We start from the raw sequence: 14,570 nt of genomic DNA on the forward strand, positions 1-14,570 counted from the left end.
TTAAATGATAAGTTATTAAATGTATACATACTGGTATAATATTTGCAGCCATATGTACCCAATTAAGTAAATGTATATACAATAGTATTTAATTGACAGCTGTCCATTTAGTGACACATAATTTAAAATAAGTCAAATGAATTTTAGTATATCTCACCCAGACATCCGGGAAAACTTTGATAGGGGTAGATACTGGAATATCCAGCTTGGATGGCTGCTCAGTTGAATCAATTTCTGTTATGTGATTGACCTCTGGAATGGAACAGTCTACATTATCTTCTTGTTTAGGATCGCTTGTAGTGCTAGTTAAAGTATCATTAGTTGTGGCTGTATCAGTATCATTTTCAGATATGGAATTCTCCAAAACTGTTTCTGTTTCTTTTGTTACCCCCAGTTTATCTTTTTGGGGTTTCAGGTAACTACTGAGGAGAAAACTGCTTTCAAGTCTGGAATAGGATTTACCTTCAGATGTGTCTGTCTTTTTATCTAACTTTTCAGATAGAAGTAGGGAGCCAATGATAGAACTTTGCCTTTGACTAATATTTTGTGCAATAAAAGCCTTGTAGCTGTCACTTCTAGAACCATCATCCCCAGAGTGTTTTCTCATTAGTTCCAGTGGGGATGACCTAACCTTGGAGCTTTCTGTGTTTCTTTCCCATGAATATTTCTTTTCATCCTCTTCTGACTTTTCAGTTTGGTCTACAACATTAGGTTCTACTGTTGATTCACCTTCTTCGGGTGTGATTTTCTTTTCCTTTATCTCGGGAAGAGCCACCCTGAAATCAAAGCAGTCACTTTTTGGTGAAGCCTGATCCTCTTTTATAGGAGGCAGAGTGGCATACATGCTTAGTGCGGAGCAACGAGGCTGACGAGGTTCTCTAAGATGTTTCATAAACTCAGGGGTTTCTAACTGTCGTAATTTGCTCAGCCACATCTCCATATTTTCTGAAGAATCTGATTCTTCCTCTTCTGCACAGTTTCTAGCATGTTCTGTCATCGTTGCATCATTTAAATTATTTTCTGAATTAGTAAGATGAAAGTGTTGAAAAATTCTGGTTGTTTGCTCTACTGAGTTTTGATGTATTTGTGGGTCAATTGTATTCGCACTTGCCATATTCCCATGATTAGCAGGATTATTTTTCTCCACATACAACAATGAGATCCCCGAAATGTCTCCATTTAACTTGTTTAAGGACGAATAAAAGTTGGAATCATGTGTATCAATATTTTTTCTTCTTTGGAATTCATTTGTTTCTGGCAGTTGTGAAGTAGTCTGCATACCACTACTATACAATGTAGGTGATTGATCATTTAAATGTTCTGCTTGCTGTTCACTCAAGAGAAGATTATCATCCAGACCTTTCAATTGGCTTATTTCCTCTACAACACGATTTGCTATATCTTTACCCATCTGAGTATTTTCACTTGGTTGATCATCTAAAGAGTTCTTACTATCAATACATGTCAAAATGTCATTAGTAATTTTTACCCGTGTATGCGCATGTATTTCATTAGTCATATCAGGCTCTAATGCATCCTCTTTGTCATAAACTGCATCTTCAGTTACTTTGGTCAAACATTTATCATTCTGCATTACGGCCACTTTTTCAACTTGATTCATTTGTATTTCTACTAGAGGTTGCTCAATTACTTTTTCTACAAAAATATGAAGCCTGACCCCATTAAGGCTATCATTTTCCTCATTCTCCCCTGTCAAGCTGGTCTTTTGCCCTAATATATCTGAAATGTTTTGTGTCTTATCAGATTGCCTCAAGGTGCTTTGTGCAGCTTCACCCGTTGAATTACTATTGTCCACTGTCAAACTTTCTACTGAAAAGATGTGCCCATTTTGTTCAGCTTGGTCATTGACCAAATCACTAGTCTGATCCACAAACACATTTACAGGTAGTTTTATTATTACCTTATCTTTATCTTCAGTAAAAATACCACAGTCCTCTTCACTAACTAGGACAGTTGTTTCTATTACCTTATTATTCACAAACTGACTAATCACTTCTAAAGCTTGCTCTGCACCATTCTCATGACGTTCACTTAGGAGATCAGTATTCTGATTATTATAATCCACAATGACATCACCTGTTTGTGCTGTATTGTTATATAGCACATGTGTATCTGACATATGATTGTCATTTACATCAGTATTCAACATGTTATCAGGATCTTCTTTGAAATTGTTAAATGTTTGCTCACTGATCTCTATAGAAGAGTCAACGAGGACAATTACCTCCTGTGCTGCTGGGTCCTTAGACTCAGCAATTTTTATTATCTCCTTTGACTGCTCCACCTCTGTGCTCACAGTCATGTCATTGGCAAACAAGTGGGTCTCATGAGTAACTGGCTCATCCTCTGCTACAGCTGCAATCAGAATACTTTGGTCTGTCATGTCTACAGTATTTATATCAATTTTATTGGTCTTTTCCTGAATCACAGTTACTGTATGTTTCACTACTGTAGAATTCTCACTAATATCACTTACATTTTCCATGTGTTCACATTTTATTTCCACACTGACCTCAACATTTTGACCATGGCCCATTACATTACTACCAACAGTATTTGGAATAGAATCTGTGGACAGAAAATCATTTTCCGTTATATTTTGTTCATATTTAGATTTATCTTCAGCCAATGAGGATCCATCTTTCACATTATTAACTAGTTGATCTGTCAATTGTGCTTCTTCATTTTCGACCTGCTCTAATATATCTACAGAACCTACATGTCTCAAAATTTGGTTGTGTTTGAACTCATTCACGTAGTCCATTTGCCCATCGATGGTTGTTATAGAAACAATATAATGTAGCTCTTGGTTATTTACTTCTTTGTCAACTTTGTGGTTATTATACTCTGTGTTTGATAGTTCTCCTAAAGTTTTGTCCTCAGCTTTGTTCCACACAAAATCATAATCTTCTGAAATGTCAATTTCTGGCTGTTCTATGTGACTTTCTATTACCTCTTTGTTTAATGGTGCATCTTCAGTTACTTCAGTTAAATAGGTATCATTCTGCATTATGGCTACTTTTTCAACCTGGTCCATTTGTATATCTCCTAGAGGTTGTTCAAAAGCATTATCTTCTGAAATGTCAATTTCTTGCTGTCTTGTGTGACTTTCTATTACCTCTTTATTGAATGGTGCATCTTTAGTTACTTTGGTTAAATATTTATCATTCTGCATTATGGACATTTTTTCAATCTTGTCCATTTGTATATCTCCTACAGGTTGCTCAAAACCATTATAATCTTCTGAAATGTCCATTTCTGGCAGTTCTATCTGACTTTCTATTACCTCTTTATTTAATGTTACAGAACTGACATCACCATCAGCTCTTTCTGGCACATCAGTTTTGCCTTCCTCATTATTATCTGCTGAACTCGTAATATTTGTTTCTAGATCTACAGTGTCCTCACCTTTATTTAGGATAGTAAAAACTTCTCCCTCAGATTGATCCGTTAGGGGTTTACCCTGGTTTACTATAGTTGTAGACTGATATTCATAAAGAGTATTAGTACTGGATTCTAAGTTATTTTTAACATCACACTGAATGACTTCTGCATGTTTGTTTTTTAATTCTGCTTCATGTTTTAGTTTCATTTTGGTCTCTTCCTCAAGTGGTTGATCGCTGAGTGATGCTCCATAATGCAAAATTTCATCATTATTTGTTCTTTTAGTTAAATGAATGGAGTCATGATCTACTTGATTGACAAAAGTACAAAGGATTATGGTGGGTTGATGTTTATTCTTTACTTTTTGGTTGGCACGTCTAAAATCTCTACCTATATAATCTCTATTCTCAACTGGCATACTGTTGACTGCTGTGTAGTTTAGATCCATGCAATGTGAAGCATTGTGTTTATTTAGGTCATTTGAATCTACTAGTTTCTTTTTAAGAGTGTGTTTCAGTTTATGGTTAATGTAGGCATCATGTGAATAATCAGGTGGCTTTCTTTTTGGAGTTATCATAGGAGGGCTGCCTTGACCAAGATGACTGTCAATTGTGCTTGTGTTCATGGTTTCTTGTACACAGACCTCCTTACCTCTTGATTTTAAGTCTTTCATGTCTAAAGTACCAATGCCTTGATCATGTCTGTCTTCTATCAATATTCTTTTAGCAACATGTTTGTCATTAAATCTTTCCTGTATGTCTACTAGTCCCGAATCTTCATTCACTGTAGAGTCTTCTTGAATTTCATTGCTAATGGTGTTTATAAGTGCCTCAAAGCTTTTGCTGTGTATTGCCTCTTTTTCATCTACAAAACGGCTTACAACATGGGGAATATTGGCTGTGGACAATGATGTAAGGTCTGCTGTGTTTAATGCCTGTGAGTTCTTTGCAAGGTAACTTTTGGTTATATCTCTTGGTTGGATTAGGTTTTCTTCAAACTTTATCACATTTTGCTGTAGTTCTGAACTTGATTTAGCATGAGAAATACTGCCTCCTGAAAAGAAAAAATTGGCAGATGTCTGGGATGGATTTGGAGAAAAATGATTCCTCTGATTTTCAAACCGCTGTGCAACTGAAGACATAGGTGAGCGAACACTTTCATTTTTCCATCCTCTTGGTGAACTCAGTGAAATTGAAACATTACTCCTAGTCCTGTAAGGGGGTGGTGTTGGTATCCTGGGAGGGAGATTAAGATCTGGAAGCTGGGCTCTTGCTTTCCTATTTTTGGCTTCATTGCCAGAATTATACGTATTGGTTAATTCCACATTCCCAATGTATTTTTTGGCACTGCTCTTAGTTTCCAAACATTTTCTATTACTGTCCATAGATATTGTAGACACTGGTGAAGTGTCTGATTTTTCAGAACCGTCAATTACTGTCACTATTACATGTTCGTTTCTTTTCTCTAAATGATCTTTTCTTAAAGGATTGTAAACTTTAGAGTAAACTGGTCCATGAAATCCCGGAGTGGCAGGCATGTCTTGGGGCACTTTATGTTTCTTCTCCCTAAGAGATCCATACTGTTGGGATTTGGGGGTTTCTTTATGATGAATAACATTATCTTTAGTACTAATATTTTCAAACACTTTCTGCAAGCCCTTTACATGGCCTACATATAGCTGAGGAGACACATGGCCATATGACAGCTTTGCAAAATCATTATCCTTCTTGTTAGATGATCGGGGCAGCTCAAAGACATTTTGCTGATTATCAGGTTTTTCCATGTTAGTAGAATAAGGTCTGCACGATTCCGACACCTGATCAGAGCCACTGGCAGTAATGAAAAACTCTTCATCCACTGTTGATCTAATAGATCTAGGAAGAGGGACAGTACAATTTGTTACAAGACGAAACAAACCATTCTTTTTGTTACACTGCACTTGCTTCGAAACTGAAATTACTTTTATCCTAAAAAAAAATTATGCACACGAACGTTGTTTGGGTCCGCATCGGAACTGCATTTTTTGTGGCTCAGATGCGGACCCATTCATTTAAATGAGGTCGCTAAAGATGCGGACAGCACTTTGTGTGATGTCCGCATCCGTACCTCTGTTCCACGGCCCCACAAACAAGGATAGGGCTGGTCTATTGAGTGCCAGACCTTCCACTCTGCAAAATGCGGAACACACGCGGACAGCAAAACATGGTACAGCCATGTGCATGAGGCCTAAACAAGGAAAAAACTAAGTACCGGTATATTAAAGTTTCTGAAAAGGTGAGATTTTCTGACATGTCCTGGCAATAGTAGGAGAGGTTCCCGCTTATCTAAAACTACAGGTTAGGGCAAGTCAATAATACAAACCTGTCTGGGTTTGTCACCACTATTTATACATTGCATATGTATCTGGAATGCAATAAGGAAGAAGTGATCTGAAGAAATGAATAAAGAAGTCAGAAAAAAACAAATTTACATCTATTGCACACACACACAAAAAAAAAAATGGCAAAAAAAAGTGACAAAAAATGCAGATGCCCTCAAAAATGCCACTGCAAATTCATGTGTGTAAGGACTCTAAAAAAACAACTAATTGTATGCCGAGTTGGTTTGTGGCAGTTTTCCAAGCAGATTTTAGGCCAAAGACAGAAGTGGGTTGTAAGGGAATGAAAAATATATAGGAAGGATTTATACTTCTCCTTCCTGCTGGATTCACTTTTGGCTCAAAATACTGCTTCAAAAACTGCCACAAAAAGCTGTTTGTGACACCACCCTGAGATGTAACCTTCAGAGAATGGGTGGCCTTGACTAAGCAGTAGTTTCAAGTGAGTGCCTGTTTACTAGAAGTAATTTATGAATCACAATACATCAATTCATTTTTGCATGAACAATAGTTACAGAACAAGTCAGCTCCGATCACTATAATCACAAAAATAATTTGACCACATTCATTTAAAGTGACCTGATCAAAATGCACAGACTCTTGTGACACAGTGACCTGCACTTTTCCACTCTTTAGATGTAGATTTTTCCTCCACATAGGTCATTAATATCAAATTAGTGGGGGTCAGCAGTGTGGGTGACATGATGAATCCCCACCAATCTGATATTGATGACTTATCTGGAGGGTAGGTCACTAATATCCAAAGACTGGAAATGCCTTTAAGAATATGCGTAACAATAGTCTCAACGCATAGTCAAGTCTATGTAGCAATATAATAATGGGAGACCATAAAAATGAAAAGTACTGCTGCCATTTGTGGTTTTAGAAACAGGAGCATTTACTATCATTTCGATGTTTCCTCCCACAACTCTACAGCTACATTTCTACTGAAATGATGCTGTTCATGCATGTGTACCGATATATCCAGGTTCTAACAGAGTGTCACAGCCCCTTCAATTTATGGGTGTCTTCAAATGTAATTTTATCTTTTCTGAAAATTGAAAAATAATCTTTTATCTGAATTTTAATCTGCAAATATTTATTAGCCATTCCAGTATAAACATGGTCTTTTTAAGGCTACTTTCACACTTGCGTTCCGAACGGATCCGTCTGGTATTTGTACAGACAGATCCGCTCTTATAATGCAAATGATGGTATCCGTTCAGACGGAACCATCTGCATTATATTTCACTAAAAAAGTCCAATTTGTATTCAGACGGATCCGTCCAGACATACATTGAAAGTCAATAGGGGGCGGATCCGTTTGAAAATTGCACCATATTGTGTCACCTTCAAACGGATCCGCCCCCATTGACTTCCATTGTAACTCTGGACGGATCTGTTTGCCTCCGCACGGCCAGGCGGACACCCGAACGCTGCAAGCAGCGTTCGGGTGTCCACCTGCTGAGCGGAGCGGAAGCCAAGCGGAGTCATACTGATGCATTCTGAGCGGATTCGCATCCACTCAGAATGCATTAGGGCTGGACGGACCCGTTCGGGGACATTTGTGAGAGCCTTCAAACGGAACTCACAAGTGGAGCCCCGAACGCTATTGTGAAAGTAGCCTTATACAATGCAATATAACCTGATCTCACAAATGTATCATTTGTTCAGTGATTGGCCCTGTTATAGGCTGTTTGTTTTTCTTTTTTATATCTTTCCTAAATGCTAAATTCTGAAAATTTCTAAATAGTCTGCATTAAAGATTCCCTACCACTTTGTGTAACTCCTTCACAGATCTAGCTGTCTTGCTGAATCTGACATAGATCCAACAGAACACTGCTCCTGCTTCTGATGGCTCTCTCTGTACCACCTTCTCCTGTTCCCTGCTGTTATCTTTAACGGACGTCTGTCAGCAGATTTGTACCTATGACACTGGCTGACCTGTTGTATGTGCGCTTGGCAGCTGAAGGCATCTGCGTTGGTCCCATGTTCATATGTGCTGACAAAAACGATGTTTTAAGATATGCAAATGAGCCTCTAGGAGCAACGGGGGCGTTATCGTTACTCCTAGAGGCTCAGCTCCCTCTGCAACTTCTGCACCCCCCTGCACTTTGATTGACTTCACAAATCAATGCCTGGCCCTGCCAATCAAAGTGCAGAAGGTGTGTCAATTGCAGAGACAGCAGAGCCTCTAGGTATAAGGGCAACGCCCCCATTGCTCTTAGAGGCTAATTTGCATATATTAAAACTTCATTTTTCTCAGCAAAGTGGACACATATGAACATGGGACCAACACAGATGCCTTCAGCCTCAGCTGCCGAGCTCACATACAATGGGTCAGCCAGTTTCATACCTACAAATCTACTGACAGATGCCCTTTTAAGATAACAGCAATGGAAGAGAAGAGAGTTGCACAGGACTGACCAGCGAGTGGAGAAGGAGAAAATCATCCGGGCAAATCATACAAGCTACAGATAAAGAGGAAAGCACAGGTGGAATAACATTAGTGTACAGAGAGAGGTTATTACACACTTGTCAGCCTCACTGTCAGTTAGTACAAGGGAACGGAGACCCTTCATGGGCTGGATAAGGAGAAATCAGTACTGAACATGAGCGCTGTACAGGCAGGGGCATGCATTGCTTCTCCTAACTGTATCAGCGCTGTTCTCCTAAAGCCTGGCACAGGCAGAGGAGCAATGTACTATGCAAGCTACTGCCCTGCGCCCGCTCATGCTGCTCTGTTAGCATGTGCCAATGTAGTATGCAGGAAGGAGAAGCGATGTATACCCCTGTCTGTACAGAGCGCACTGTGTCCGCAGGGTAATCCATACACACATACACAGCGGTGCAAATCGCTATAGGCACCTGAACTTAAAGGGGTTGTGCCACAAAAAATATTCTACAGCTTTCAAGCCAGCACCTGGATCTGAATTCTTTTGTAATCGCATGAAATAAAAAAAATTGCATAGCCACTAAGTTATTCAGTAAAATATATCTGTATCGCACCATCTGCTGTTTGTTCTTTTCTTATTTGTTTGACCTGCTCACTGAGATGCAGCACATGCTCAGTTTCATCCTTTAACTGCCTCCTGAGCTGTGATAGGAACATGGACACACCCAGGGCCGGTGCAAGGATTTTTGCCAACACAAGCAAAGCTACATTTTGGCGCCCCCCACCCCTGAGCTGCAGCAGAATATAGACTCCCCTTGCGCTGCCAGCTTGATATAAATCTAACACAGCAGATCTCTGGATCCATGTGAGGTACGGGGCTGGTTCTAGCTTTGTTAGAAAGAGATTGTCATGTGCTAAATGTTGTCATGTCCTTTAAATGTTAAAAATGGCATTTACAATAGCTTTTAACACATTAAGGACCCAGGACGAGAATCCTCGTCCTAAAGGTCCGGTACTTAGTGCTCCAGGACGAGCATTCTTGTACTACAGTCCTTCCTCCCTCCAGTGTGCGGTGCCGCGATCAGCGGCAGAGATCCGGCTGTTACTGACAGCCAGATCCCTGCTGCATCCACCAGCATCGGCGATAACGCTGATGGATTAACCCCTCATATGCCGCGGTCAGCATATGAGAGGCTTGCTCTCCCTCACCTCATCCATTGGGTCTCCGCACTGCTGCGGCGGTGACGCGATGGTTGCCATGGCAGCCCCAAGCCTTTCCAAGTCTTGGGGCCCGGCATGTACGGAGGCCTTAGAGACCTAGCCCCCAGGCTGGATCTCCTAGGCAACTGTTAGCGTCTTACAGTGTAAGACACTAACAGTTCAATACAGCACAATACAGATGTATTGTGCTGCATTGAAACAGGGATCAGACCCTATAATGTTGAAGTCCCAGAGTGGGACAAATAATAAAGTTTAAAAAAAAGTTAAGAAAAGAAAGTTTTACAAAAAATTTTTTTACGTTTCAAGCAAAAAAAAAAAAGCGTCCTTTTCCCAAAATAAAGTAAAATTTTTGTAAGAAATAGGGAAAAAAAGAAAAGTAGACATATTACGTATGGCCAGGTCCGTATCAACCAGCTCTATAAAAGTATCACATGACCAAACCCCTTTGATAAACACCGTAAAAAAAATAAAAACTGTGCTAGAAAGCCATTTTTTGTCACCTTAAATCACTAAAAGTGCAACACCAAGTGATAAAAAAAAGGTGTATGCTCCCCAAAATAGTACAAATCTAACCGTCACCTCATCCCGCAAAAAATGAGCCACTACCTAAGACAATCGCCTAAAAAATTAAAAATAAAAACTATAGCTCAAAGACTATGGAGACACTAAAACATGATTTTTTTTTTTAACACTGTCAATTTTTTTTTATAAAAGCGCTGTCAAAAGCCATTTTTTTGTTACCTTACATCACAAAAAGTGTAATAGAAAGCGATCAAAAAGACATATGCGCCCCAAAATAGTGCCAATAAAACCGTGATCTCATCCCACCAAAAATTATACCCTACCTAAGACAGTTGCCCAAAAAATAAAAAAAACTATGGCTTTCAGAATATGGAGACATTAAAACATGATTTTTTTGTGAAATGGAAATAAATAAAAAAAAAGTATACATATTAGGTATTGCCGCGTCCATAAGAACTTGCTGTATAAAAATATCACATGACCTAACCCCTCAGGTGGACACAACATTTTTTTTTTAAGACATTTTTTGTCACCTTACATCACAAAAAGTGCAATACCAAACGATAAAAAAGTCATATGCAACCAAAAATAGTACCAATCAGACCGTCATCTCATACTGAAAAAAATGAGCCCCCCCAGTCTCCCAAAATAAAAAAAAAACTATGGCTTTCAGAAAATGCTTTATTATGTAAAACTGAAACAAACAAATTATATTTGGTATTGTCGCGTCCGTAACAACCTGCTCTATAAAAATACCATATGATCTAACCTGTTAGATGAACACTGTAAATAACAAAAAATAAAAACGGTGCCAAAACCGTTTTTCTTACCTTGCCTCACAAAAAGTGTAATATAGTGCAACCAAAAAGCATATGTACCCTAAAATAGTACCAACAAAACTGCCACCCTATTCTGTAGTTTCCAAAATGGCAGCATTTTTTGGGGAGTTTCTACTCTAGGGGTGCATCAGGGGGTCTTCAAATGTGACACGGCAGCTTAAAATTATTCCAGTGAGAGCTGCCTTCCAAAAACTATATGGCGTTACTTTCCTTCTGCGCTCTGCCGTGTGGCCGTACAGCAGTTTACAACCACATATGGGGTGTTTCTGTAAACTACAGAATAGGGATAATAAATATTGAGTTTTGTTTGGCTGTTAACCCTTGCTTTGTTACTAGAAAAAATGTATTAAAATGGAAAATCTGCCAAAAAAGTGAAATTCTGAAATTTCATCTCCATATTCCATTAATTCATGTGGATCACCTAAAGGGTTAACAAAGTTTGCAACATCAGTTTTGAATACCTTGAGATGTGTAGTTTCCAAAATGGGGTCTCTTTTTGAAGTTTCTACTTAAAATTATTCCAGTGAAATCTGCCTTCCAAAAACCATATGGTGTTCCTTTCCTTCTGTGCTCTGCTGTGTGGTCGTACAGCAGTTTACAACCACATATGGGGTGTTTCTGTAAACTACACAATCAGGGTAATAAATATTGAGTTGTGTTTGGCTGTTAACCCTTGCTTTGCAACTGTAAAAAATGTATTAAAATGGAAAATCTGCCCAAAAAATGAAATTCTGAAATTTCATCTCCATTTTCCATTAATTCTTGTGAATCACCTAAAGGTTTAACAACCTCCCGACCGCCTGACGCAGGGATGCGTCCTGCGGGCGGCCGGGTTATTCCTCCGTCACGCATCTACACGTCATCTTGCGAGATTACGTGCATATTTGGCCCGCACATGCGCAGTGCGGGTCGGCAAAAGGAGCACAAGGAGTTGTTCACCAGCCTGCCAGCCAATGATCAGCGCTGGCAGGTTGGTGACTTTTAAAATAACGAACCACCAGCCACATAACACATTATATTTATAAATATAATGTGTTAAATGGCTTTTGTGCTCTCTGCTGGGTCCTTTTTGTCGGTTGGTCCCAGCAGAGAGCACAGATCACAGCGAGTACACCAAGCACTACATATTTAGCCCCAGATCACCCCCCCCCATCACCCCAATTAACCCCTTGATCACCCCTGTCAATCACTAGTGAAAGGGAAAAAAGTGATCAGTGTAAACTGTCACTTTTTTTTCCCACCAGTATTGACTGTTAGGTTTAGGTTAGTTTAGGCCCCTTTGGTAGGTAGTTAGCACCCAGCCCACCGCACCGCAGTCACTGATTAGCTGATTAGCGTATCGCTAATCAGCATTGGTACTTTATAGTATCTGTAAGTGATCAGAACTGATCACAGTCGGATCTATAATAGCATTAGTGTCACCTTAGCTCGCCCTCCACCCAAAATGCAGTGTTTGCCCGATCAGGCGTGATCGGTCGCCCACACGTGCGTTCACCCACGCCCGCCCCGCCCCAGTAACAAAATTTATTTTTATTTTTTTATCACTGCACAAGCGCTGCGGCGATAAAAAAAAACAGTTTTGATATTTTTTATCAATCGCAGAGGCTTCCTGTACTTAATTTTTTATTTTATTTTTACCTTCTAGGTGGACCAAGCGATCAACCAGCTGCAGCACTGATGTGCATTCTGACAGAAGCATTACGCTGCTGTCAGATTACACAAAAGTCGGTGTATGCGGCGCTGCAAGACGAGATTTCTCCTCTGCAGTAAAAAAGATGCGTTTGCCGAGGCTTATGAGCTGAGGGGCGGTGTTCATATACTTTGGCAAACACTTTGTATATAAAAAAATAAAAATAAAATTCCGGCAATGATTTATTCATCCACATCGATTGATGTGAATGGAGAAATCGGGTTTGCCAGGGCATACGGGCTGAGTGGGTTTGGATGTTGGGCAGAGCTCCTATGTCCTGGCAGACACCTTTCCCCTCTTTTTTTTTTGCACATTTTTTGGCAGAGATTTTTTCATCCACATTAATCAATGTGAATGAAGAAATCTGTGTCGTTCATTTTTTCTTTCAGCCCAGAGACTGAACGGGAAAAAAAAATCTCATTACTCGTATGCTCAATATAAGGAGAATAGCAGAAACTCCTAATGCTGGCCATACATGTAATGATTGCGGAGACCCTCAAATGCCAAGGCAGTACATACACCCCACAAATGACCCCATTTTGGAAAGAAGACACCCCAAGGTATTCGCTGAGGGGCATATTGAGTCCATGAAAGATTTAACTTTTTGTCACAAGTTAGCGGAAAGGGAGACTTTGTGAGAAAAAACAAACAAACTAAACAATTTCCGCTAACTTGTGCTAACTTGTGCAGAAACTTCTATGATCTCGCCATGCCACTCACGGAATACCTTGGAGTGTCTTCTTTCCAAAATGGGGTCACATGTGGAGTATTTATACTGCCCTGGCATTTTAAGGGCCCTAAAGCGTGAGAAGAAGTCTGGAATCCAAATGCCTAAAAATGCCCTCCCAAAAAGGTACTCATTGAAATTTGGGCCCCTTTGCGCACCTAGGCTGCAAGAAAGTGTCACACATGTAGTATCGCCGTACTCAGGAGAAGTAGGGCAATGTGGCTTCGGGTGTATTTTTACACATACCCATGCTGGGTGAGAGAAATATCTCTGTAAATTGACAACTTTGTATAAAAAAATGCAAAAAGTTGTCATTTACAGAGATATTTTTCACATACAGTATGGATATATGTAAAAATACACCCCAAAACACATTTCCCTACTTCTTCTGAGTACGGTGATACCACATGTGTGACACTTTTTTGCAGCCTAGGTGCGCAAAGGGGCCCAAATTCCAATGAGTACTTTTAGGATTTCACAGGGCATTTTTACGCATTTGGATTCCAAACTACTTCTCACGCTTTAGGGCCCCTAAAATGCAAGGGCAGTATAAATACCCCACAAGTGACCCTATTTTAGAAAGAAGACACCCCAAGGTATTCCGTGAGGGGTATGGTGAGTTCATGTAAAATTAAATTTTTTGTCACAAGTTAGTGGAATATGAGACTTTGTAAAAAAAATATATATATATTCAATTTACGCTAACTTGTGACTAAAAATAAAAACTTCTATTAACTCACTATGCCCATCAGCGAATACCTTAAGGTGTCTACTTTCCGAAATGGGGTCATTTGTGGGGTGTTTCTACTGTCTGGGCATTGTAGAACCTCAGGAAACATGACAGGTGCTCAGAAAGTCAAAGTGCGTAAATACATTTTTTTGCACCATAGTTTGTAAACGCTATAACTTTTACCCAAACCAATAAATATACACTTATTGCATTTTTTTTTAAATCAAAGACATGTAGAACAATAAATTTAGAGAAAAATTTATATAGAAATGTAGTTTTATTGGAAAAGATTTACAACAGAAAGTGAAAAATGTCATTTTTTGGCAAAAATTTCGGTCATTTTCGATTAATATTAAAAAAAAAAAGCTAAAATTTCAGTAGCAATGAAATACCACCAAATGAAAGCTCTATTAGTGAGAAGAAAAGGAGGTAAAATTCATTTGGGTGGTAAGTTGTATGACCAAGCAATAAACCATGAAAGTAGTGTAGTGCAGAATTGTAAAAAGTGGTCTGGTCATTAAGGGGGTTTAAGCTAGGGGGGCTGAGGTGGTTAACAAAGTTTGTAAAACCAGTTTTGAATACCTTGAGATGTATAGTTTCTGAAATAGGGTCACTTTTTTGGAGTTTCTACTCTAGGGGTGCATCAGGGGGTCTTCAAAGGTGA

General features: G+C 39.3%; 1 protein-coding gene across 1 annotated transcript in view; it reads right to left on the minus strand.

Annotated features, from left to right (window-relative positions):
- The window catches only part of CRYBG2 (crystallin beta-gamma domain containing 2), a 127,176-nt gene that overhangs the window by 63,706 nt on the left and 48,900 nt on the right, over positions 1–14,570 (minus strand). The window contains exon 4 of the mRNA XM_044285653.1: positions 158–5,279. Within this exon, the coding sequence (XP_044141588.1) occupies positions 158–5,279 (5,122 nt within the window). The remainder of the gene's footprint in view (positions 1–157; positions 5,280–14,570) is intronic.

Source organism: Bufo gargarizans, chromosome 3 (genome assembly GCF_014858855.1).
Source record: "Bufo gargarizans isolate SCDJY-AF-19 chromosome 3, ASM1485885v1, whole genome shotgun sequence".
NCBI classification, from domain to species: domain Eukaryota; kingdom Metazoa; phylum Chordata; class Amphibia; order Anura; family Bufonidae; genus Bufo; species Bufo gargarizans.